This window comes from Anas acuta, chromosome 2, assembly GCF_963932015.1.
Source record: "Anas acuta chromosome 2, bAnaAcu1.1, whole genome shotgun sequence".
NCBI lineage: Eukaryota > Metazoa > Chordata > Aves > Anseriformes > Anatidae > Anas > Anas acuta.
In genome coordinates this window covers 88,020,732-88,047,777 of record NC_088980.1, presented here as the reverse complement: position 1 = coordinate 88,047,777, position 27,046 = coordinate 88,020,732, and the positions used below count along the sequence as shown (strand labels likewise).

The following is a 27,046-nucleotide window of genomic DNA, read 5'->3' as shown; positions in this document are numbered from 1 at the left end:
ATTTATTTTTTTTCTACTATGAAAATAATGAGGGAAGACTTAAGGGAATGCGAGAATGGGCTCTTCTGGACATTTTGAAATAAAATATAAGGACTATAAGCCATGGATAGGTGAGATATTAAACATAATTTTTACTTCTTTGTATTACTTCAAAAAGTGGAGAAATCTCTCAGCTGACCACACAGCAGCTACTTTATGCTGTTGTAAATAGATCATAATAAGCGTGTGATGTACATAATTGTCTATGCTGATAGATGAAAGGGCTTGGATTGTTCAGCACCAGTGGAAGGATGGGAACAAGAAAAAAATCCTTCTTGATTGCAGCTGCAAATGGAAGCAAATTTTCTTTCCTGCATTAATGAATGTACTTCATGTAATGCATATTGCTATAGTCAACAGCAAAATTTTCATGTTCAGTTCTCAGACATAAAGTATTTTAATTAAGAATATCAATGAGCAATGACAATACAGTTCCAGAAAAAAAAAAAAAAAGAAAAAAAAAAAAGATTTTTCTTTGGCTATGTAGAAGGAGTTTGTCAGTTTGTCGGTTTAATAAATACACTTTCCTAACAGTCTTTGCTGAATGAATATCCTTTAAGCCATCTTGTTTTATTTGTCTGTTTTCCTTTTCTAACTTTACTTTACATGCAGAATCTGACTGTAAACCTGCATTTTACAGTCTCTAGTGATCAAATCACTTCATACTCTATAAACATCACAAATTAAAAGAGCTTTCAGCAACTGAACTCCAATACAACATACACAAAACTAAAGTAATTCATTGTCTAGAGACCATAACAAATTTTAATGTGCATTTACAGAGTAAACAGAGGGCTGAAAGGGGTCAAACCAGTGGAAATGAAGGTATGATTTACAAAATCCACACAGTACTGGATTACAAACTAAAAATTAATGATCTGTAAGAAGAGAAAGAAGAGGAGAGAAGAGGAGAGAAGAGAGGAGAGAGAGAAGAGAAGAGAAGAGAAGAGAAGAGAAGAGAAGAGAAGAGAAGAGAAGAGAAGAGAAGAGAAGAGAAGAGAAGAGAAGAGAAGAGAAGAGAAGAGAAGAGAAGAGAAGAGAAGAGAAGAGAAGAGAAGAGAAGAGAAGAGAAGAGAAGAGAAGAGAAGAGAAGAGAAAAAAGAAAAGAAAAGAAAAGAAAAGAAAAGAAAAGAAAAGAAAAGAAAAGAAAAGAAAAGAAAAGAAAAGAAAAGAAAAGAAAGAAAAGAAAAGAAAAGAAAAGAAAAGAAAAGAAAAGAAAAGAAAAGAAAAGAAAAGAAAAATGTTTACTGGTGGCACAACATATAGATAATATTAAAAACTGGCTTGCATGGGACCAAAGTATGTCTACTTGGAAGTTATATCACAGAGACTGTAAGCAATTTACAGAATTTAAGTTAGTTTTGCATATACAGGAGTTGCAAAATTAGAGAAAACACACTGAAATATAGAACACACACACACAAAAAAAGATGTATATATATAAACCTCCACGCAGTCATCAGGGGTTGGCCTAAATCTGCAATTGCCACCATTGAACAAGAAAGGAATCAAAAAAAAACCCACCACCACCACAAACAACAACAACAAAACAGTAGAAAAAAATAAAAAAGGGGGGTGGGGGAAGAGAATAACAAACAAACAAACCAAATAAAAAGAATAAATCTAATTTATTTTACAAAAACAATGTCCTCTAGTCTGCTTAACTGCTTTGTAGAATATCTTTTCTCCTCTCTATTCCTCATGCAGGAAAAAAACAAAACCTATCCAAACCAACCAAACCAAGCAACAACAACAAAAAACAAGCAAGCAATCAAACCAACAAACAAAAACAAAACAAACAAACAAAAAAATGTTTTGCTTTTTTGGCAAAGTTTGTGAGCTTTTTTTTTTATTGGGTCAATGTTGAATCATTATGTTTTGTCTCATTAATTGGCCTCTGTTTGCTTCTAGGCTGGAACAGTTCTTTGTGAAACCAAATATCATCCATGGTTAATTCTAAAATACCGATGACTCGCAGACCAACCCCTGAGAAGTCAAGGATGAGGCTTCTTGCCGAAAGAAAAAGAAACTAGGTCTTGCTGTTACAAAACATTTGATTACATCACACCAGTTCTCTTCAAATAAAAGATCAGTGATACGCCAAAGAAAATAAGATATATCAAGAAAACATGTGGTATCCTCTTCTTTTTATAATATTTATTTACTTATTTATTTATTTAGTATTTTTGTTTGTACTTCCTGAAGAAGGTGCTCCTTGTGTAGAGATTTAGAGTACATTGGGTGCAGAGTGGTGGTTGGAGGTTAGGGTCAACTTTGCTGTCCGCTCCGTGGATTTTACAGGCGATTTGCTCTTTGCTTTAAGAAGAGAAAGTGATATTGGAAAAAGTCAGCACTTTTAGATTAAAGCAAAGCACCCTTCACAAAGCCACAAACAAGAAGCAGGACAGAAAGTCCATGGCTTGTAGCTATCCTCGCACCTGCGGAAGAAGTTATAAGATATTCGCTCATCTTGCAGATTTCCAATGCTCCTTATAAGGCTGTTTTAAACATATACATTTATATATTTAATTAGCTCGCCAGGTTGGCTCTGGTGCCCATGAATGTCTTGGCATGCACTGCAAATAACAACACATACAAAGTATTTCAGTCCCAGGGAAGTTTTCTCTTTTGTTTTGCTTTTGTTTCTTGACTGTTTTTTTTTTTTTTTTGTTTGTTTTTTTTTAAAAAAAAACACAATGTTATCCAGTGGAACAATATACCAAGAACGCATCCAAACCCCTTCCACTTCAAAGCATTCTTTACAAAATCATTTCCAGCATCATATCATTGCCTACTAGCAAAAAAAAAAAAAAAAAAAAAAAAAATGTCTAGTAGCTACAGAGTATTTCCTTGTAAAACAGAAGAGATACTGTGGGAATTTGTAAATTGTAAAATTTGTGGGAAAACAGATTTACAATGGGAAAACAGAATACTAAATATTTCAACTATTTATTTTGAGCAATAGAATTTTCTGTTTTTTTGTTTTTTGTTTTTTTTTTTTTTTAGAAATCTATGAAAGCAATTGCCTATATTGTTTCTCAAAACATAGCTTTATATTTTAAGCATCTTATCAGAATAAAAACATTCAGAACTACATTAATTATGTTGAAATATTGGCACATGAAGAACATGGGGATTTAGATGTCTTACACATCAAGTCTCAATGATAACTTCCTATGATAAAAGGAAAAAAAAAAAAAAGAGAGAGAGAGAAATCCAGAATTTGAAGCATATTATTTGAGGTGAAAATCATAAGTTTGATTTGGTTATGCCACAAATAAAATTCTTATTATAACAGGTTTAATACATGACTAATAGAATTTATTACTATGTTGTTTGTTTGAAAAAGATGAATGTTATCAATCATTACAGGCATCAATTCTATAATGAAGTGCTGATAGTGTTATAAGCAGTCCATACTACTGTTGGACTTTTCACAACTGATTGCTTTTAAAATAATTTAATCTGTAAAAGATCTTTATGTGAATAATTCAATATTAAATTGAATACTGAATTCCATTGCAGCCCCAAAAAGCACATTTATCTTCTCATCAAACAATACATACAATGAAAAAAAAGGAAAAAAGGAAGGAAAGGAAAAGGAAAGGAAAGGAAAGGAAAGGAAAGGAAAGGAAAGGAAAGGAAAGGAAAGGAAAAGAAAGGAAAAGGAAAGGAAAGAAAAGGAAAGGAAAGGAAAGGAAAAGGAAAGGAAAGGAAAGGAAAGGAAAGGAAAGGAAAGGAAAGGAAAGGAAAGGAAAGGAAAGGAAAGGAAAGGAAAGGAAAGGAAAGGAAAGGAAAGGAAAGGAAAGGAAAGGAAAGGAAAGGAAAGGAAAGAAAGGAAAGGAAAGAAAGGAAAGAAAAGAAAGAAAAGAAAAGAAAAGAAAAGAAAAGAAAAGAAAAGAAAAGAAAAGAAAAGAAAAGAAAAGAAAAGAAAAGAAAGAAAGAAAAGAAAAGAAAAGAAAAAAGAAAAGACAACTGCTAATTTTTTAAGTTTTCAGGCATTTATCAGTAAAATATTTTTCGATCTGCTAACTATGTTTATAACTGTAGCAAGAAGTATTTTGGCTTCTCCCTTTACTATTTTTTTTTCCTTCAAAGGGGTATTTAAAACCAAATCCCAGATCTGTGAACAGACCTTTCTTGTATTTATCATGTAAATATATGGTATGTCATGTAAACACATGGCATATAATGTAGTTGTCATAGAAGACAGTCCTCTGTAACACACCCAAGAGTTTCTAAGTAACAGTAATATATAAATTATCCACATTTGAACAGAACTTCAGAATGAATATTAACTTTTAAATAGAGCCATGTCACAAACACATAATTAACATTTTCCAAGAAGTCCAAGGGAAGTCTATGCTTAGTTAGGTATAAAAGGTAGACAAGAACAAACCTATTTTCCTCTTGCCTGTCTCTACAGTGCTACTGTCTACACTATGCTGGGTTTCTCAAATCACTTGTTTTGTATAAGGAACAAGCAAACAAACAAGAAAATTTGCTACAAGTTCTTCCAGTGGTTTGTTCTTGTACAGCTACTGTTTACAAGCTGGTATACAAGGGTCAGGTTTAATTTCTAGTTTTGGTTTTATCATGGAGTGGCTTTATTCTGTCTTTTATATAGTATAAAAATTGTCATTTAACAGATTTTTATAGAAGATTTTCTTTCCCTAAGTAGGATAGCATAGTTACTGAACCTATTTTAGTGTTAGATTACTTCATATTATATTTAATTATTTTCACTTTTTTTTTTTTTTTCATATCTTTTTGATTGAATTAGGGAAATATAATGTTAAAGACAATTTCCAGGGATGTCTTTGGAGATTTTCTCTACATAACATTTATAAAGTGCAAATAAGGAAATAAGGATAAATACAAGAATTTCATGGAAATTTTAAAAGTGTTTTTTTTTTTTTTATTTAACAATTAATAGTATTACAATTTGAGATTTTTAAACTGTAGTGTTAATTTTAAATCTGTAGCTTTAAAGGAGAGAAACCTTAGAATAAAAAAATTGTTTGTCTTAAACTACTCATTGGCAGATAAGCAGCACCATAATATTTTCAGAAAAAAGCATTCTTTGATTTTTGTTTTGTTTTTCCTTTCCAGTATTACAATCCATAGGTCCAAAAATTAGGGGTCATATATTGCATGTACATTGTAACTTTTTTATATAACGTTCAGTTACTGTATAAATAATGATCTCCCTCCAAATTATATCACATTCTGCAAGAATGTTCTTCTGTAAACTAGTTTGTTTATCTTGGGAGGAATTTAGGTTAAAGTACATGCAGTAAGTGCAAGATAAAGCAATAGAGAACATAGAGAAAATGTTGGGTAATATTAACACAAATTCAGCTTCTAAGTGAAGAAAGGCTCTTAGGATTGCTGGAAATCATTTTAGGCATGTCTTTTGTACCGTGTCCTTTGTATGGTTTCAGGAACTGGTTAGTATATCCAAATGTCATATCAGAGAGGCATACACTGATTTTTAAATAGTTTCCAAAATGCTGCCAAATGCAAATGATATATTTTCAGTAATATCTCACCCTCAATAAAGTTGATTTGCAATCCACAGTGACAAATATGGTGGTTAGGTGAACTTTCATCTTTTCCATGATGCTTTAAGAAATACAACTGTAGTTTAAACATACCAAGGCTTGACTTTTTTTTTTTTTTCAGTAGATACATAAATTATCTTAATTTCTTCTTTCATGAGCTCAAGAATCACTTAGATTTTGGAAGAGCAAAAGTTGTAAATAATATGGCATTTTAAATATACATTTAATACATATATACATATGTTATATATATATATATATACACAAAATATACATTTTCAAACAGAGTTTTGTTGCATTATTTTTAGACTTAAGTCAGAAGAAAGCTAGAGATCTAAATCCAAATGTCTCAAAAATATGGAATATCCAAATTTGGACTTTTCATAAAGATCTGTGTCTGGTGTACTTTTCTGAGTGGCACTTAAATAGTATCACTGGAAGTGTGAGGAGTAGTATAAGTAAAACACTGTTGATCTGGTTGTGGATTTGCTAAATCAGTTGCTCATTTCCCTGTTATTTCTAACATCATCTTCTAATTAACATAATAACAGTTAAAATAGATTTTATTGCAGGTCAAGAGTAGTGGGCAAAGCTGGACTAAAATTATGTTACCCTCAAAGACAATAACCCAGAGGAATAATGGTAGTATGAATGCGTATTTTATTTCTGCAATGTTGGTTGAGCTCTACCTGATGTGTGGGTCAGGGTTTCCCACATTTTGGCCTATCAGCCATTGGGATCCAGTTAAATTATAGTTGAGAGTAGTGAATCCCTACATGTTTTTTTGTTGTTGTTGTTTTGTTTTGTATTCTGTCACTGACACACATCAAGAAGAGCTCATGAAACATTTGCCCTTCTGTAAACAAATGCTGCTTTGCCAAAGGCATACTATCATGAGATATGGCTCTGTTCAATATTACAAGAGTAATTCATGCCATTAAACTCTTTGAACTTGTGATTTATTCTAGTATGTCTTTTAGTTAAATGCCAGGAAAACAGAGAGAAGAGAACAATAGCAATAAATAATTGTGAGCTTATTGCTCAAATTAATAAAATAATCTCTGTCACAAATGTTGAAGCACATTTCGTAGTTCATAGTGTATGGACCAAATGATGGAGCATCAATTTTGTCCAGTTAATGAAATAAATTTTAGAGCATCTAAGTATAAAACATCGCATATCAGCTGAAGTTATAAATTGCTAGTTAGCCCTAACTGATCAAAAAGCTTGTTATTCACTGCATGCCTGAATGAATATAGTCCTTGAATTACTATATATCCTTGCTTTCGCTAGGATATTGATCAGACAAAGTTTGTATAAAAATATATGGGATTTTATGAACCAGGCAGAGAAAAGCTAATATTGGCTTCATGATTTTGCTCATTTATTTTTCACATCTGGACAAAACAGAAATTTGTAAGTTAAGCAGCTGCTTCAGGCCCTACAGTTTTAGAATCCTCTATTTGTAAGATCACCTAGTACACCTCATCATGTTGGGTGTGAAGCAGTTTACATCTGCAAGGATTGAAATGTAGCAAGTTTGGCATACCTTTTGCTTGCTGAGACCTGTAAAGTCACTGGGGTTTAATAGCCTACAGCATTCTTACCCTCAGGACCTAATTCCTCAATAAATGAATAAATAAATACATTCTTGCAGGTTCACTTACAATGAGTGCATTACATAAATACTAGAGTGAATATGTGAGTTCAAAAACACTGCTTCAATTTTTTAATAAGCATGTACATTTAAATGAGGGTATCTCAGTTTTCTTTAAGCAGTAAGCCACTGATCACAAGGGAAGAATAATGTTTGAGTATAGTCCTGTTTTCGTGCTGACCAGTACAGGGAAAATACAGCCAGTCACACAGAAGTCTGTTCTAGATTCTTTATATCTATTACATGATGACAAATTATCTCTGTATATATATTGGGAAGTGGGCGAGTGTGTGTGTGTCCTTCTTCCTTGTCTTGAATACCAGCAGGGCTACTGGCTTCTGAAATCAAATATATGTTAAAATATTGTCAGCTTCATTTTTTATTTTTTTTTTTCCTACAGGATATTTTGCTGACATCTGCCATTTTGAAGTGCGTGGTTTTCTGTTTTGCAACAATCACATTTGCTATATATACTGTTATATTTGAAACAGCCTTCTTGTCAATCCTAGTTCAAACAAATTGAAATCATAATTTAGCATGATTTCCATTTAAAATATGTAAGAGTTACTGCCTTAATTTTATTGTGGAAATTCATTAATCATTAAATTTATTGGAAGGTATTTGCATTTTTATGTCAAAAAAAAAAAAAAAAAGTGGGTGAAAACAGTTGTTTCAGAAATTTTATTTGAATGTTTCACAAAGATTTGAAATAGATTCTTTCTTTCTGTCCCATCAATTGTTACTTTTTTTTTATTATTTATTATTATTATTATTCTGTACTGCAGAAATAACCATTAACTATAGTTCTCCTGTATGGCTAGAATATATACCCAATCTGGGGAAGATAATTTCCCTTCAACAAATGTAAGGTCTACCTTTCATTCCTCAGGGGAACTACTTCTCATATTTATTTCAAGGATCAATCACTTGTGTTTGATTTTGAGGAAGTGATCAATAAAAGTGATAGGCATTATGTTCAAGCCTCCTAATGTAGATATTTTCTTCCAGTACAGCTTTTCCCATTAGCTATACAGTAGTCAGATTTCTATCAACATAAAAGAGTCTGAATTGCCCATCACTGTCTTGGGTGAGTGTACCACACCACGATGGGCAAATAACTTCATCTTAAATATCAGAAAAAATGTATCTGATTTTCTGTTTTTGTTTGATTGTTTGTTTTTGTTGTTGTTTGTTTTGTTTTGTTTTTAGAATTTTGGAATAAAATTACTGCTTCCAACTGGTGGGACTTTAGAAATTGATGGGAATTTGGAATGGGCTATGTATTACATTTCCATGAAGCCTACTTAGACTTTGCAGACAGTGTGTAGCTCTGTTCATTTCCATATCACTGATCTTTTCTGTCTGTGTTACCCAGGGAGTAGGTGAGGGAGAGGGCTGGGATCCCTAGCTAGATTACTGTTCCCTAGCTTTCTGTAAGTGAGATGACCAGGCAAATGGAGGTTTTCAGTACTGTCTGAGGTCAAAAGAAAATGAGAATTTTCCAACCCTGAGCAGAGGAGAGAACTCTGACAGAGATTTATGCCACAATAACTCCTGCAGCTCTTTCTGGGCTGGGACAGGTCACAGCCTTGAATTCACTTCCAGTTATATCTAAAGCCATGTTCTAATTCAAACTTGTGATGAAATATTTGGAAGAGGAAAAACCTGAGGAGACTTCAAACATTGGTGGCATGTTGTAAAATGACACATGGCTTAAGGCAGTTGTCTAGAACAAGTCATAATAAATCTATGGAAGGGCAATTGTTATCAATATTAAGTAAGAAAGACAGATTAATGTAACTATTCATGAGCTCTGCAATTTCATAATGCCAAGATGGCCAGAAGTGCAATTATGGGTATGCTGGTGTGAACTTTCATGGGATTTTACATTTAGGCTGTTTTCTACATCTTTCTTTGCATCAACCCATACCCAAGTCAAAAATTAAGTCTTGTTCTTCCTCTGCAACCTATCTGAGGGTCATAGTTTTCTTTTTAATTCTTCAGACAGTGCTTTTGTTCATTATTCATTCTTTAACCCTTAACTACTACCAAGGCTCCTAATTAGGGCATCATTCACTGTGAAGAAGCTAAAATGACCTCTAATGTAATTCTTAAAATGAAAGATGAGAATGATATCATCAAAATGATCTGACCATGTCATCCTTTTAACTTGAGCAGACACTAGGGAGGGGGTAAGTTCCCTATATATATAGCTGAAGTGGGAAGTGATCAACATTTGTAGATTTTCATACCATTCTGGTGAGAATAGTGTAAAAATAACTGCTGAGTTTGAACACATTTTCTTCAGGAAGATGTGTAATTGGCTTATTCCACCTCTAGGGTAATTTTTGCTCTCTCTCATCTCCTTTATCCTGTCATTTACAATTATCATTTCCATCAGTGCATTTCCTTCTCTTTTAATAGTGTAACTTGGTTTAAATTGCATTAATATGTAGCTCAGAAGAAAAAAAATATTTTACTTACTAGCAGGGTAGAGTGTGTCAGAGTCAAAACGATCTTTGAACCTAACACACAACTTTAAGTTTTAGTTATGCAAATTCTTTCTTCTAGCATCTTAAACATTTTTAGTGACCTCACTTTTCATGTGTTCAGCCAATGATATAGTGAGTCCTTCTTGTCTCTGAAGTATTTAGAAGATGTACAAATATAACTAGTTCCACTACTAGGCATTTACTATACTGTTAAAAAGTTTTTTTTGTCTTATACTAGAACTTCCCCAAGTGATTTCTTGTTCCGATGAGAATGACATTCTCTGTATCTGGGGCTTTCAGTCAGAAATCTTCACACATTACCAATTTCATCCTAATTCTCTTCCTCCTTTTATTTAGTGTGTCTGAGCCTGAAATTATCTCTCTCTTTTTTTTTTTTTTTATTTTTATTTTTATTTTTTTTCCTATATTGGCTGCCTCTTCACGTGTATAAGTAATACATTGACTTCAGCTGTTTCATTTTTAGTGAGATAGTGGTTTTAGGGAAAGGGGTTGCTTGTACATAATAGGTGAAACACCACTGTTAGCTACAGCATGGGGCACCTTTATCCCTCTTTTATTCCTGAAAAACATGGATATAAAAATCTCAAGGTTTTTTTTTTTAAATATGAGACAGAAAAACATGTAAACTGATACATTTATATTAACTTGTGTGAAATGGTTGATTCCAAAGTAAATGCAGATTTTTTCTGACTGACTTATAGTATCCCATCCTCATCCCTTAACCTGCATATAGCTATGCTCCACCCTAAATGAAGGTAGTAACTTCACTTGCTAATTAAAATTCTTCTTGAATTGACTGTTGTTAGCAACCACCTTCTACTCTTTTAGCTAAAGCTGGCTCTAGCATGCTTTGCTCAGAATTTTTGTAATATACATAAATGTGTGTATACTTGATATATGCATCATTGTAATTAAACAGAGACATTTCTGAAAGATACTATTAAGTTGCAGTAAAAAAAGATTTATTTGAAAAAAATATATATATATAATTGAACTCATCTTTCTCCTCCTGCTTTTTGCACCCTGTTCATCCTTTTATCTATCAGGAAAAAAAAATAAAATAAAATAAAATAAAATAAATGCGGTGATAGTTAATATTACTCTATCTTCTTCAACAGTACTGTCATACCAAAAAGCACATACAAGAAGGGTTATTATAACACAGACAGAAGGAAAATTGTCATTCTTTGTAAATATTTCAGCATGAGATATTCAATCCCTTTGCTCACTTTTTACAACTGACATGTCTTAGGCTTATGTTTGACTTACAGTCAGCCTGATTTCTTTCTATTTATATCATTTACATAAGAGTTATTTTCATGGAACTCACCTAAGTTCCCCTTTATCTGTACCCATCTGACTGGATGAGTCTGTCTTCCTCTGTCTGACTCCTAGATTCTAAGTGTTTTGAGGCAGGGACCATTCTTCTAATCCTTTGTTTGCCTGGTGGATAATGCACTTGTTATAGAGATTAGAACAATGACTGATTAACAAAACATCCCTCTGTCTAAGGACTATGACTCACGAGCTCTTAATGGCTTTAGCTGGAGCAGTTTAAGATGTTAGTGCCTCCATCTATCTACCTCCCCATTTTATGGAAATTAAACCCCCAACAGAAGGAGTAACACGAGCAAACCCCATGCCATCTCTTTATCTACCTTAATTTAATAAACTGATGCTTTAGTTTATCATCTGTTGTAGTCCAGTGACTTCATTCAATGTTCAGTGCTGTGAATTAAGACAGCTAAGGAGCTGACACATATTTTCTTCTGTTTGCCAAGGTTTGTGGCAACAACTTCTGATCTGCACAAGACAGAGACTTTGGGGTGACATTTTAAATTGTAAGAGCAAATCAAAAGGTACAACTCAAAGCCTTCACCCTTCCTGTTCCTTTGATACAAATAAATAATAATAATAAAATAAAATGTCTATCACCCCTACAGCCAGTGTAGTAGTTTAAAAATGGTGGATCACTAGAATGTATTTTGAAGGATCTGTGTGAAATCCTGCATCAATTCCATCTTATTCACATTCTAAATTGCTGTTTGTTTGTTTGTTGTTGTTTGTTTGTTTCTCAGATATTTTTTAACATTCTGAGGTGTGTGTTAAGTCATAAATATAAAATGTCATTCCTTTTTGTTGTATGATTTTTCAGGTGTAAAATGATCACTGATCAGTACATATTGTATGCATGTGAAGAATTAAACTGGACACTAATACAGGTCTTTGAGCTGTTATTTTGACAGAGCTCTGGACAGGCACAGTGCTGTGTAGCCATATTCTCCAACAGTATTGTATACTATAAATCTGTATTCTAATAAAGGGCTTTGAACCATCTGAATGTCTAGTTTACTGTGAGACCTACTGTAAGTTCTTGGCTTCATTTGATCACTGATGAAATATCTAACTCTTCTTTTCACTTGCACAGGATGAAATGGAGAAAATAGATAGACTATAGCTATATAGTCATGTTTAAAAGGAGTTTTCTTCTTCTTCCTCTTCCCCATTTTCTTGGGAGATGCAGCTCCCTTGCAAGGGCTTCAGTTGGGTGGCCAAAAACCTCCCTCTGTGTTACTGACAACAGTAGAAGCTGAGTGAATAACACCAGTAGAAATAGGACTGGAAGCAGAAGTAGCATTCTGATTTGTTATATATATATATGTTGCTGTTGATGCAAAAACAGACCCTATGTGCAAAGGGCTAGGAATACCATCTGTGGCAGTAAACATTCCCTTTTTTATTCTTTTCAACACACTAGGCAGTTTTATTCCAAGATGGAAGCATTTGTAAGTAGGTGGGGCAACAAACTTCAGTGAGGTGGATGAGACTGTAACAACCACACAGACAGAATAGCAAGCTGGACTGCCAAATGGTATGATGGCAACTTCCTTGTGATAAGGTAAAATTAAGGTTTTGGAGCAGAGTCTTCTCTTTACAAGACCAGAAATCTTCATCAGCTTCTCTTCAAATGACATCTGGTTTTATCATCAGCAATGCAGGATTAATTGTTCCTGTAACTGTGAAGAAGCTTATGTGTCTGGAATATCTATATCATGAATTGTTTATTCAAACTGAAAATTCCCGTTCAGAGAATAAGAAAATACTAAGAGCACTGAGCTTTCAAGGTAGCCTGGGGAAAAAAAAAAAAAAAAAAAAGTGCAACAAAAGCCACCACCAGGAACATCTTGCCTCTCCCTAAATTTGAATAAGGTGAAAAACAACAGTTTTTAGGTATAAACTTCTGGATAAAGCTTGGATTCTTCTTATAATTTATTCTCACTCTAGGAGTGGGGGAGAATTCATCCTCATTCTTATGCTTGAGCCAAATTTTTTGCTATTGTAAATGAATTCCATTCTTTTTGCTTCATCATTCATCCATTCAAACCAGCAGAAAATTCTAGCCATTCTTTTAAATTATCATAGTGATATTACTTATAAGTGATGCAAAGGATTTTCATAATGAAGTAGTGCACCATACACAAGAAGCTTCCTGCTCATCAAAATAAATAAATAAATAAATAAATTGTCCTCTGCTTTGCTGTATATGTGTCAAGTAACAAATGAGTTGTGTTCTGAAGCAAGGAAATCCCATCAGTTATGTCAAGAGCAGGCCCTGTCACATATGCTGCAATCTCTGATGACCCAGTGCGAGCTGCCTGATTGTGTAGCAATGAAAAAGAATTTGAGTGAGCTGACAAGCAACTTATAAACAGCTTCTTTTTTTTTCTTCCTCTTTTCTTCCTCTCAACATCTCTGCCTCTCTCTAAATATCTTTCTTTCCTAATTGTGTGGCCCATCTGCAATCTTTATTGTAGCTAACTACCAACTAAAGTTATATCACACAAGTAGAATAGAATGAGTGTCATTCTGCTTCTCAGGGAACTCATGTGGTGTTCCATACCAGACCTTTATGTACTAGTTTTGTTCTGTAGGTAAGTCTGAAGGGTTAATTTTTAAATAGCTAAAAGAAAAGAAGAGATGTAAGTGCATACATAGCAATAGCATATTGAATGCCTAATATTTCTGTAATGTTACTAAAAGAACAGGAAAGATCTTAGTATACAGTTGTGTAGATAACTATAGAGATAGAAAAAATGGTGAAATGATTGTTTTTTTTGTTTGTTTTTCTTGTTTGTTCATTTGTTTTTTGTTTTTTTTTTGGGGGGGTTGGTTTGGTTTGGTTTGAATTTTGTATGTGTGTGTGTTTTGTTGTTTGTTTGTTTGTTTGTTTTTTAACTTTGTTTATTTAACTCTTGCCATGTTTGTCCTTGTTGTTTCTGGGCTGACTTCATGGGAGACAAATACACTCAAAGACAATTTTGCATGTCGTCATGCATATAACCTGTGAGTTATCTGGAAAATCAACTCTTCAGCACTAGTCCAGGTTATGTCTGAGTATCAAAAAAGGAAATCTGCCATGGAGTCCCCTTTCCTGTTGTAGGCTGTTTCTAATCTGTCATTATTTGTTTTCTCAAATTCTCTGCTACCTCTGCTTGTGACTATCTAAGATTATTTCATGTTTCATTACAAACACAATCATTTTTACAGATATACGTATTACACAGGAGACACATTTAAGGTCAGAATCCATGATGATCTAAACAAATCTGAGATGACACTAATTTTATTCTAGGGTTCGGTATCGGTGTTTAACCATGGGCATAACTAAGAGTGCAAATAATCTCCCTGATTTCAAAGAGGATATGTTTGAAACTAAGTATACCCAGTACTATCTGGCATGAGCATATGGTACTGAACAACTGCTAAAACCCTTAGTACAATAAAATGAACATTTTTGTTTGGGGAGTTCTTTCTCTTCTCAGTTCCTGAACATTTGTTTCTGTAAGAGAAATAGAATGGAATAGAAAAGTGGCAGTGACATGGTGTCAGCAATTGGCAATGGCAATGAGGGATTGTTATAAAAAGTATGTACTATTTTGCATGATTTATGGCATCTATTTTTAACTTGCAACAGGAGTTAGAATACTTCTAACTCCTGTTAGAACTTCTAACTCCTGTTAGAAGTTAGAATACTTCTCTGAAGATACTTACAATTTCAAGGTCAACATCTAACTGCCTACTAGGGTTACATTAATTAACATGGTTATAATTTATTTAGTTATTTCAGAGAAACTAAAAACAAGCAGAGTAATTTCATTTCAGGAAAAGAGAACTAAACGCAAATTAAAAGTAAAAATAGAGACTGCAATGTATACAAATCTAAAATGGGATAGTCCTTGCATCATCATCATGAAAGAATTTCTGAGATCTTCTGCTCATAAAGGTTTAGAACAAGAACAAAAACCTCATTTGACTTTTGCTTTCACGTAGTCCTAAGAAAACAGAAACTTGACTTTTACTGTGCAATGATCACAACAACAGCTAGTGTTTCTGGAAAAAAGCAGCCTCAAAAGCTAGTTTCTTCTGTAATGAAGTAAGTAGTAATGTTGGCTGTCACCTTGATGGAAGCTAGAACAGACCTACCTTTCACCCCTTAGCTTTAAAAAGAGATGTAAAGGAAAAAAAAAAAAAAAAAAAAAAAAAAGAAAAGAAAAAAGAAAACTTGGTATATCTCAGAAGATTTCAAATTAGACATTAAATTTGTTTTTAATGGGTAGTTAATAAAAGATTCCTGCACTCTGTAGATAAAAATGGAGGCTGGAAGGAATGTCATCTGTTTATCAGTATCAACAGACTCAAGAAATAGGTTTTTATCCTTTTCTCTTGTATTCAAACCTGATGATCAGTTTCTCAGCATGATTTATGATGCCAAGAACCCAGGTAATTCTGTCTTAGGTAAGGACCTTCTTCTCCTTTGAGCTCCTTTTCCAGTCACTTATTGCAATTCTGCCATCACAGGAATGGTTTTGGCATGTAGTTCAGTCAGCAGTTGAAATTTCTACTTCAGGAAAGAACAAAAGGTTGCAAGATATCTGCAAAGTCTGTATGTAAGCAGTGAGAAAATGGGTCTAATGTCATTTCTTCATTTGTAGTTACTCCCTCATGAGTTCTGTCAGCCTAATCTTCATGAATCTGAAAAGCGACTAATGGCTTTGAGTGGCTTGACAAAACATGGCAGAACAAAAATAGTTTGGGGGATATATACATTCTCAGCACCTCAAATTTCACAGCCCTTTGTGTTGCTACAAATGTTGAGTGACTTGAATATGGCTAGCAGAGTTCATCTTGATTCATATCCATGAAAGACTGAGTTTTGGTGCCAACTAGTTAGCTTGCTTTTGACTTTTTTCCAGCTCTTGGAGCCCAGTTAGTTGCAACATTGCCTAGAGTTACAAGGCCCTATGATAACTGTACTTCTACCTGTCTAATATACTTTCTTATGAATTATGCAGGAAAAAATAAAAGTCTGTCAGTCCACCTACACGGGACATTTTCTGGATATATGCAGATTAGTCTGTCAAATTCCTCAGATTCCTGTTATGTTGTGATGGCTTACTTCATTTACTGTAGCCCATGAATATGAAATGAAAGGGTCAAGCACCGTTAACTTTGTCTTTTGCTCTCCCAACATTTTTTTTTTTTTTTACTTTGAAGTAGATGTTGAATGCTTTTCAGTGTATGACCTGAAGACTGTCTGTGAGATGTTCTCTTTAGCTCTTTCTTTCTATACTACATCTCTATTACTCTAACAATAATAATTATTTTTAAACTCACATAGCATTTTTCAAAGCAGAATAAAATACTGAATGAACCTCATACCACATCAGTTTGTTAACACTGGCTATATAAACCCCTCACAGATTTTTACAGATATGGTTATATTTGAGTAAAAAGGGAGGGTAGCAGAAACATCTGCTCAGCTGGAAAATGCTGGTATTTGGCAGAAACGTCTGCTCAGATGTGGAAAACTGATAGTTTGAAATGGCAGTGACTGTCAGCTGTTTTTCTAGGGCTACATATTAAACATCTATTGCTAAGAAATAGCTGGAATTCTGCAGTATGCTTCAGGAGGGAAGGAGTTAAGTAGAGTGCTACCTACCTTTCCAAAATAAATGTTAGGGGCAAAATATTTGTATGATTGGAGCCAGTTTTTCTTACACTGGTAGCTGAGTTCTTAAGAAGTGGTTGAATAGTTTTCCCAATAATTTCACAGTGTCACATTCTCCTCTGTTGTTAAAGTATTTTGCTTTACAATATCATGTCTGTGAACATGGCAGTAAAATTTATTGCTTGCTGAAAACTATATACTGTCTCTCTAACATTGGAGAATATTTGATAGTAGTAGTACTTATTTGAATATTAGTAGTACTTTTCAAACAGTATTGCTGAAGTCAATGTATTAGCATGAATAAACATATCTCAGTCAACTTTTAGGTTTTTCAAACACAAACATCGGGTTAATAGTGATAAATTTCTGTTCAACTACATTTCTGTGTTGTAGGTTGGATAGATGCATCATTTACATGTAATGTAATCATGCCATAATGTGTTTGCAGCATTTTTTTGAAGAAGAGAGGAATTTCTCATTTGACAGTATAAAGAGATTGTGTTGATTAGACGTCATAAAGGTTATTTTCTTGTCTTTTCCTATTTTTCTGAGGTCTCACAACTACAGTCTCGCACTCAGCTGAACTTGCTTCTTGACATTGTATACAGATATTCCTCCTCTCCCCACCCCACCACCCCATCACCTTGTGCTGTTTTTGTGGGTATTTCTATCTGTGTAGAATGAGTGTAAAATGGGGAGAAAATCAAAATTACACCATAGCTAGAAAATCAGACCAACATATTCTAAAAATAAAAATAATAATGATAAAATAATAATAATAAAAAAGATAAATTTTGGTTCACAAAAGTTGAACTGATGTTCATCAAAAATATCACCGGCAATTACTTTGTAGTAAGTGACCATTAAATTGAATTAAGCCTAATATGGATTCCTGATATGTCCTGTTTCTTCAGTAGATAAGTTTCACCTCTGATGAATACACTGTTAATCTGTGCTACATCATAAAACAAATGAAGTAATAAATCAAATTGTATTTTAATCTTTTTAATTTTTAAATCATATATGATTGGGATTGACTGTACTTGTTCTATAATAATATTTGCTCAAGGAAAAAAAAATAGAGATTTTTTTTCCTCAATTTATTTTATGAGATCTTTTCCAGGTAATGGCTTACTAGCTCTCAAATAACCAATGTCCATTAATTTTGTGATACATTTTTAAGAACAGACAATATTATATATTCAATTATATATCTGAGGTGGATCAGCTGTTGTGAGCATGCTTTCGCCCCACTGCAGTATAATCTGTCTATACAATTCATAAACTTGTGACTATTTTAACTACTTTCACATAGAACTGAACAAAAAGCAGTGTTTAAATTTTATGGACAATCCTGCTACTTTGAAATGCATGACTCCAATGGTAAGTAATCACTATATGTATTTCTATGAAAGAAAAGTCTGTAGTACAGTGATGACTTTAAATTTATTGAAATATTTCTTTTCTTCTAATAGCTCAAACATTGTTTTGGGAGAACTAAAAAAATTGAAAATGTCTCCATTCCAGGGAAAGGGAACTAAATGTAAGTTTTAAATAAATCAATCAATAAATGTTCACAGAGGTAAAATCGTGGTAGTATGTGCATCATCTTTTCTAATACCAATAATAGTTTTCATATGAATAACAAGATTTTTTTCATTCTGTAAAGGAAGTGTATTTTCTTTATCAAAATGTTTTCCTAAGATCATGCCTGTGAAGTGAAAGTGATTTCACAATAGCTGTACTATGAAATTTGTTGTATTCCCGGTTTTGTTTTTGATGGCATAGTGTTTGGTAGCAGTAAAATGATGCATCAAAACAAAAAAAAATTAGTATTCGTTCCTTATTTTACACAAGGTTGTGGTCTCCTGCCTTGTTAAACTGGACCCTCAGTATATAAAGAAGTAACCCAGAAACCCTTAAACTTGCATAGATTATTTTCCAGAAAAATTTTGGTAATTTACAACATCTAAATTATTTATCTTGTATATCTCTCTATTGCTATCCTAAAGTAGTCAAGAGTTTCACTTCCTGTACATTCATGTACCTTTACATAACTGTAGAATTTACTGTATTCATGTACTATGAATGTTGACTAAATTGATGAAATTTACTTAACTGTAGAATTTACTAGATTTACTGTGTCAATTTACTAAATTCAGTGATAATCGATATAGGTTATTTGTACAGTATGATACAAAATCTCCCAAACAAAATGTGTCAAATTACATGTGACAGACAATTGAGGCGTTAACATTTTAGTGCTTGATTCAAAGCGTATGGCCAAGCTTCCGGAGATGACAAACCTGCATTTTCTGACAAACCTACATTCTTTCTAAAGCCTACACAACAGAAAAATGACAAGTATCTAAGGTCTGCTTAGATTTAGGAATCTAGTTCATTTTGAAAATAGAACTGACTAATTTTAGAAAATATTAGAGGTATATAAGTTAGGTGACTGGCCTAAATCACTCTAGGAATAAAGACTTCTAGATAGGTATTTTATTTCATTTATCATGCACAGGCATCGTTAAAATGAGGTAAGTCATTCACTGACATGCTCCTCTCTCCATTCACAACAGGGAAAGCTAAGTCTTGATTAGAGACTTAACCTTAGATGAATGAGTAGAGGTGAACTCTACATATAGGAATGTAATGTTTTTTGTTTCTTCTTCCCAGAAGCTGATTTTTCAGCTTTTAAGAACTAAGGAGATAACAGGAGAGATAGGGTCAGAAAGATGGGGGAATAAATGAGCACCAGAATCTTCCTAGTCAGGAGGTCAGGTAAACCTTCCTGTTTACCTCATTGAGTTAGTCTCCTTTTACATGCTGGTAAGCAATCAAGTGAAATACTCAAAATGCTTTACCATACCTGATTGTGGACTTTGTTTGGGGATTTTGGCTGCTGCTTCAGGGCTGGAAGTGGCACGTACACGCTGATTGGCAGAGTTATGGATGCTACTTGGAACAGCTGCTGAGATGTTTTTGCGAGGTTTCATGTCTTGCAACCACATTGGAGAAGCCTCAAAGGCCTGCATTCGCCGAGAGTGGCTGTTAGCATTGACTTTGAGAAATGCCTGGGCCTTGTATTCCTGAAGGTCTCCATAGTTGGCATCGGTCACCCTGCACTCATACAAGCCTTCATCCTTTTTCCTCACTTTTGAAATCTGCAGCTTGTGGGAGATGTCATTCCCTTGTACTTTCACTGTCTGCAAATTTCCCAGGAAAACAAAACAAAACAAAACAGAAAAACATGGCATCAGCTATTATTCTTTCTCTGGGAAGACTCTACTGATGTAGAGCCTGTCCAGAGATCATGTGCCAAGTTAACCAGTGGTGTAATTGTGCTTACTGCAGGGAAGTTACAACTAGGATAAGTTTGATTACTTATATCTAGGATAACTGGGATAACAATAAGATAACAATAGGATAGATAACAATACTGATATCTTCTTTTCAAAACTGTTTAGATGGTTTACTCTGAAAAGTTAATTGGCCTCAGACAAATAAAGCAAATTACCATGTTCATTCCAATTAACTACTTCAAGCTTTCTTTTACAAACATAATATCTGTTCACTTTTTTGGTTAAAACTTTCCAGTTAGTTGGCTATATTAAATAATACAGCTTTTGAACTACTGTATTAACAATTTTGTTGGAGATGCTTGCCAATATTTAAACTTCTTCAATAATTATTTATTAGATTAGCCTGTAATCTTCACTATATTGAAATTGCATATTTGACATTCAGTTTGACTCCAGGCATGTCCAAACCTTAGGAATTTTTGGTTTATTAGCCATAATAAGATATCTTGTGTTGGGCAGTTCCTTTTGTCTCATTTATTTAAGTGTGTACTTATTAGAGGTCATATGTCATTTCTGTGACTTAACAATAGAAAGCAGCACATATTCAGGAAAATTTTTATTTTCTTCAGCTAAAATCAGACTACTGATTTATCTGTAATTGCTTTTAATATCTGAGAATAATATAATATATTTTTGTCTCACATATTTAAAACATGTCTGAGCAAATTATGCATCTAGAAATGTCTGATAGACATTAAGACATTAAGAAAAGTAACACAGATACTTTTCCATACATTCATCACTTCAGGTAATTTATATTTAATTATTTGGCTAATAATTTCTGTATTGATTAATATCTGCTGTCCCATAGAAAAACAGTTAAAGGGGATTCAGTGAGGCAGAGAACTACATTACTTCCACCCACCATTTAAACATGGATGCAATAGTTACCTGGTGTCATATCAGTGATGGGCATTGAGGAAACATCAGGGTAATTAATATATGGTGGATCTCAGAAATGGGGAGCTGTCAGATTGAAATGAGGCATGTGTTCTTTGTGATTATTTAAAACATTGTTTCTGATAGTATGGCATACTATAGTCACTAGTGTTGGCAAAGTGCTTTTTCTTCCTGCTTGTTAAATGGAAGACAAATACTTATGAATATGCTTTAAGGTAAGGATGGACCTTACAGCCTGTTGTAGAGTTTCCAGATCTGATTTTATTCTTGGCAATCTGAACTGAAAGCATAGATTGCTTACTTTCAGGCATAACATATGCAATATCAATTAAACAAAAAGTGTTGGATAGTTATTTAAACCACAATTAATAATAATAATATTTAATAATAATAAATTTTCTACTGAATAGCTCATATTCAGCAAAAGGATTAAAGAAGTTTCATATGAACCATATGGATGGAAAGAGAATCTGTGGGTCATATTTTGTCTCAATTTGCCCTCATGCAATATCTGCAAAGTTAACATAGTTGCACAATTAGAGAACAGAATATGTTTTGGGGTTTGAATTTGAAATTTAGAAGTTATTTAATTTAAAACAATAGAAGTAGTGTATTTCAGCACAGTTTAAAAACCCACTACACATATTTTTGCATTTTTTTCAAGAAGATATTTTCCTTTAGTATTAATGGGTATTCTTTGTATACCAGAAAGAAGGAAAGAAAAAAGGAGGGAAGGAGGGAAGGAGGGAAGGAAGGAAGGAAGGAAGAAAGGAAGGAAGGAAGGAGGGAAGAAGGGAGGGAGGAAGGGAGGGAGGGAGGGATTAAGGGAGGGAGAAAGGGAGGAAGGGAAGGAAGGAAGAAAAGCTACATTTCTATCATGTATTTAGACTGTGAACTAATAGTGATTTAAAAAAAAAAAAAAAGAAAAATGAAAAATATATTATGCAAGCTTTTAAAAACATTTAATAAATACCCCACCATAGATTATTATTGTACATAATGAAAGAGTTTTTCAATTTGAAAGACAGGTCAAGCTTTACAGTCCATAATGTGTCAAAGACATATAGATTGCTATGTGCATTTTGAGTGTGCTGATATCAATGAAGAATAAATTGGCTGCTATCATAATGTCTAGCAGAGTACAATCCAGAGGCCACATGTGGATTTCATTTGTAAGATGGCCTATAAATGTAGCTGAAGATATAGTATATACCTGCACTTAAACCTGACATAATTACTGAGGTTAATTTTTCATAGACATGAAAAAGGAAAAAAAAAGTGAAGGATTTAATGGAAATGACTTGCTTCTGTTGCTGTTTTAAGTTTGGCTGGTAGTTATAGTCTTTAATGCAGCTAAAAGGCAGTCCCTCAGAGATTTTGCCTGAGAAAAAGAAAACTCCACTGGGCTCTTAAGAAGTATTTATGTTGCAGCATCTGCTGAATGTCAGTGACTTTCCACTGCAGTGAGCATGACCCCACCACTGTACATATCTTGGGATGTTAAAGAAAGAGTGTCTGAGCTCTACTGGGGTCAGGGGTCATAGCTCTGCCTGACTTGTGATATGGGTGTGTTGAAGTGCAATTCATTCTTCCCCTGGACAAGGGCTGGAACAATGCTGCTCATAATTTTATCTCATTTGACAATTTTCATTTAATCTCAGAATTACAGGTAGTTAACTCTGGTGTCAAAACCCCACTTCCGTCAGAAAGAAATTTAGCAGCAAGACCTCTCTTTCAGAGATTACTCCCAATGGGGAGCTTTGTTGCTTGGACTGAGCTTTTTTTTTTTTTTTTTTTTTTTTTTTTTCTTCTTTTTTTTTCTGCCAGTGAGTATGACGCTAGGAAAGCACACATTTAAACACTGAAGGAAAGTGCAGTTTCGGGGCCAGATTTCAGCCTTGAAAGCTCTTTAGGACTGCTAAGGCACACTCGGCAGTTATTCAGGGCAATTGGAAGCAAGTACAAGGACGGTCACGGGCTGTCTGCTTCACATGGCAGAAACAGAGGTTCTACCAAAGCTCTACCACCCGGATCATCTCTTGCTGATGTCTTCATGCCCGCTGTCCGCAGGGGTTTCACCGTGGGTGAGGGCTCCGCGCCCGGGTGTGCTCTGGGTTATGAACATCCCGGCCACCGGGCTGGGGAGCTGCCCGCGCCGTGGGGGCGCCACTTACGCTTATCTTCGTGCCGTCGTTCTCCAGGTCCCGCTCGGGCAAGAGCTCCACCTGCAGGGAAAGGAGCGCCGCCGTAGCTCGCCGGCCCTCGCACCGGGGAGCAGCGCGCCGCGTCTGCCACCTGCGGGCCGCGGCGGGCAGAGCCCGGCCTCCGCCTCCTCAGCCTCAGCCTCAGCCTCCGCCGGGGCTGAGACCCGCCGTGCGACACCGGCACCACTCGAGCCGGAGTCTTGTCGGGGCCCCCAGGTGGCGATGGAGGTGGACGCGGCTCCCTCTGCCCCTCTCGGAAGGCTGAAAGTGAGCCGTTGTATAGATTTTTTTTTTTTAATTAATTTATTTATTTTTGGCTTGAACGGGGAATTGGCTTCTCCCCCAGCACCACCACCCCCCTCAAAAAAAAAAAAAAAAAAAAAAAGCGCGTGCCCTCCTCTGGCAGCTGCATGCCGAGTTAGGGTTGCCAGCTCGATTGCACCAGCTGTAAACAGGAGAGCTATGTAGGATCTTGCCATCTGGGAAATAAAAATTCCCACAAGGAGCAGTTTCTGAACAGCTGGTTTCCAAAGGGAAAATGAGAGACAGGAGAGGAAAGGAAAAAAAAAAAAAAAAAAGATTTTAAAAAATAGTAATAATAGAATATAATAAAAAGATAAGAAGATAAAAACAGACTTTGGAAATTAATGTGGTTTCGTGAACATCCCTAGCTGCTTCCTGAAAGTGACAAGCACCAAATGCGCCATCTCTTGAGGTGGACATTTTTCTCTGCAGGTTCTTGCACTATTATTTCACAGCTGAAATTAAGACCCTGGTGAGATCCAGAACCTCCCTTTGCTTCATCCCCCTTTCTCTGCCTCCCATTCCACCCCCTCTCCTGTGGTGTACCCAGGTGGTTTGGGGACCCCAAGGCAAAGGACCAGTACCTGAGTGCCTGTCACCTCAGCTCCAACCTCTGGGTCCTCAGCTGCACGCAGAAACCACCACTGGATTTCAAGATACACTGAAGCGGAGCCACTTTGGAAAGCACAAGACATCTCCACATTCTGTCCTTCAGTGGCCGTGACATTTCGCGGAAACTCAGTGAATTTTGCTGCAAAACAAATGTGTGGTGTGTTGGGATCCTGTTATCTGCACATTTAATTCTCTCTTTGTGTTGTCTTTCTCTTATTCCCTATTCCCTTATTTCCCTATTAATTTCTTCGTTGTCCTTTCCTCATTCCCTCTCTTTTCTGATTTTCCAGTTTCCCCACACATCTTCCTGGTCTTTCTAAACCGCAGGTATGCATTTTCTCCCTTATGTACAAATCCACTTTCCTTGCAGTCTCATGGCAAATGTTAGAGACCCCACTGCTTGCTCCCATGGGCTACTAAAGTTTCATTTAATTAGGTCCAAATACCCTTGGGCAGTATGCAGTATTTCTCCAAACACACTGAGGGATTTTGTTCAAGAACAGTTTGGAACAGGAAAAAGCATATGAGGCTGATTTATTGTGTTTTGTAGAGCTGAACTGGAAATGTGTAAATAGTCAAACCTTCCACAGCTGCCTGGAGCGGCTACTGGAATGGGCGCTCTTCTTAGGGGTGGGTTGTGACCACTTTTTTATTAAAGTGCCTATTTCAAAGGCTTTACCTGAGTTACTTACTCTTTCTGAGAGTCTCTGCTTGCATAATCAGACCACGAACAACACATCTTCTAATTCTCAGTACAGGCATGCACTTTCTAGAACTAACCTTCACCTTTGTATCGCAGTCCTTTGACAAACAGGATTTGCTCAAAGGATTTGCTATATACCACTGCTAGGTTTAAAAACTAATTCTGATGGACATAGTCCAGGGCAACAACATTTCTTTAAGTTTCAGTCTTGACTTTTCTCTTATCCTATCACATATTTCACTTTAAAATCGTGGAACATAATGAAATATGATAGTCAAGTGAGGGAGGACTACAATCAAACAGTGTAATAAATTAGATATGTTTCAAGAAGAGGGAATCTGGGGAAGAGCCTGCAACGTTGCTTTCTGTTATACATTGTTACAGATTGACTAGAGCATATTATGATGCAAAGGAGATATTGCCAGTGCTTCCTCCCCTCTTTCTGTGTCTCTATCCAATCTTCCTAGCTAACCTGGAATTGGTGGGATAATTTAGGAATTTGGGCAAACAGCTTTACTTCCCCCCTCCCCCCCCCCTTTCTCTCCCTCCATTTGTGCTTGTCAACAGCTACTCGGCAATACTACTAGCTTTTTATTTCACTGTGCCCTTCCTGTGCTGTCGTCCAGTCGTGTCCCCCCCCTCCCGCCCCCCAATCACCGCCTGCTAATCCCCCAGTTAAACCGGCAAAAGGGCTTTGCATTTTGCGTATTCGGGGCTCGTAAGTTTTGGTCTTTTTTTGTTTGCCTACTCCCCCCTACCTCGTCCTTGTGTGTCCACCCTCCCCAGCCCCCTGCCCCCGGTCAAGGGTCGTGAGCGCTGCGGGGAGGCGAGGGGGAATACCGCCACCGCGCAGCCCCGCAAAGCCCCGTAGGGCTGCAGGCGGGGGTCGGGGGGCGGCAGGCAGGGGGCGGCCCCCCCGGGAGCTGTCCGTGGTGCTGACAGCGGCGCCGCAGCCCTGGCGGTCCCAAACAACCGGCTCCTGCGGCGCCGGGGCTGCTTGAAATGCAAGGCGCGCCTTTCAGCGAGGAGGGGGGGAAAGGCGACGGGGAACGGGTTGTTGGTGGTGGTGGTGCGTGTGGGGAGGAAGGTCTTCAAAGAAGTCGATTTTATCTTTTTGCCCCCCACACCCCCTTATTTTTTTCAGAATTACACAGTCACCAAATGGAAATGAAGGTCTGACTCCTAAGATAATAGGAAAGGAAAGGGGATGCAGTGAAAAAGTCTGCAATATTTTAAGGGAGGCAGTAGATTTAGTCATCCGGTACTTGGTCTGAATGCAATAATTATGCATGCACGGATAGGTGTTTATTATATGCAGGCATGCATATACAAAGACATACAAAACCCAAACACATATACATCCATTCACCATCACCCCTTTACTCTTTTGCAAGGTGCAAAAAAAAAATTTACTTCTTCCCAATCAAGTTAAAGAAGATTATTTTATTACCACTTCGGGGAAACTTCTCGTTACTGTTCCTATTTAAAGATGGTTTTAAAAATAAATTTAAACCTGATACTTGGTGTCTTCATCTCCTATCCACTGTAGTTGTTTTCCTTCTTTTTATCCTTTTTTTTTCCTCTATCCCCAGTTCTGTTCTCACTATGTTATAGCATGAAAGCACACACACAGGCATATGACAATAAGCAATCTTACCTTGGGTAGAAAGTCCTTGTTGAATATACATAACTGAAAAAAAAAAGATTCCAACATAAGCTAGAAAGATCCCCATCATTCCAAGACGAAGAAGAAGTCACATCAGGGTAACAAAAGCCAAAGGATCCTTCAAAAAAAGGAAGAATTTTTATATGAGTGTGTTTATGTATCTCTAAACATATGAACAGAAAGAGACTTAAAAATGTTACAAAAAGGCTCTGTATTGTAGCCCTAGCTGCGACACTGGCAGCATTCTGCTACTCAGTGGAGTCTTTTTCTTTGGGAAGAGCAAGTATTGCAATACAGTGAGGTTTAGATGAGCTGTCTCAGGCGCTGTGTTGCTTGAAGTCCAGATTCAGTCTAAAAAAAAAAAAAAAAAAAAACGTTGAAAAGTGGGTATCAGCTGCCTTCCGTGCCTTTTTTCAGCTACCTGGCAGCTTCGTCCAACGTCAGCTCCTGCTGCTCAGGATGGCGTGATGATTGCCCTCCCTACACACTGATCCGGCTTGGGAAGAGGGGA

At 35.7% G+C, this 27,046-nt stretch overlaps 1 protein-coding gene across 3 annotated transcripts; it reads right to left on the bottom strand.

Annotated features, from left to right (window-relative positions):
• Positions 1 to 973: 973 nt before the first annotated feature.
• On the bottom strand, positions 974 to 27,046 carry VSTM2A (V-set and transmembrane domain containing 2A). Of its 3 annotated transcripts, none has more exons than XM_068671110.1 (5): positions 26,527 to 27,046; positions 24,139 to 24,305; positions 23,222 to 23,272; positions 19,655 to 19,991; positions 974 to 2,477 (listed from the first exon to the last, which is right to left on the bottom strand). In XM_068671110.1, exons 1-5 carry the CDS (start codon positions 26,603 to 26,605, stop codon positions 2,401 to 2,403), a joined length of 711 nt encoding a protein of 236 aa, XP_068527211.1. In that variant the 5' UTR covers positions 26,606 to 27,046; the 3' UTR covers positions 974 to 2,400. The 3 variants fall into 3 exon arrangements, with proteins under 3 accessions (XP_068527211.1, XP_068527210.1, XP_068527212.1); XM_068671109.1 differs by having other exon boundaries at positions 974 to 2,355; positions 26,527 to 27,045; XM_068671111.1 differs by lacking the exon at positions 974 to 2,477 and adding an exon at positions 2,484 to 2,615.

Bases quoted from the DNA above. Each gene is read 5' to 3' on its own strand.
- VSTM2A (XM_068671109.1), bottom strand. From the start codon at position 26,605: ATGATGGGGATCTTTCTAGCTTATGTTGGAATCTTTTTTTTTTCAGTT. The intron at 23,273-24,138 runs GTACTGGTCCTT...CTTTCCCTGCAG, and splicing joins CTGAGGTGACAGGCACTCAG to GTGGAGCTCTTGCCCGAGCG. The intron at 2,356-19,654 runs GTATGGTAAAGC...CTCTTCTTAAAG, and splicing joins CAAACAAAGTCCACAATCAG to CAAAGAGCAAATCGCCTGTA.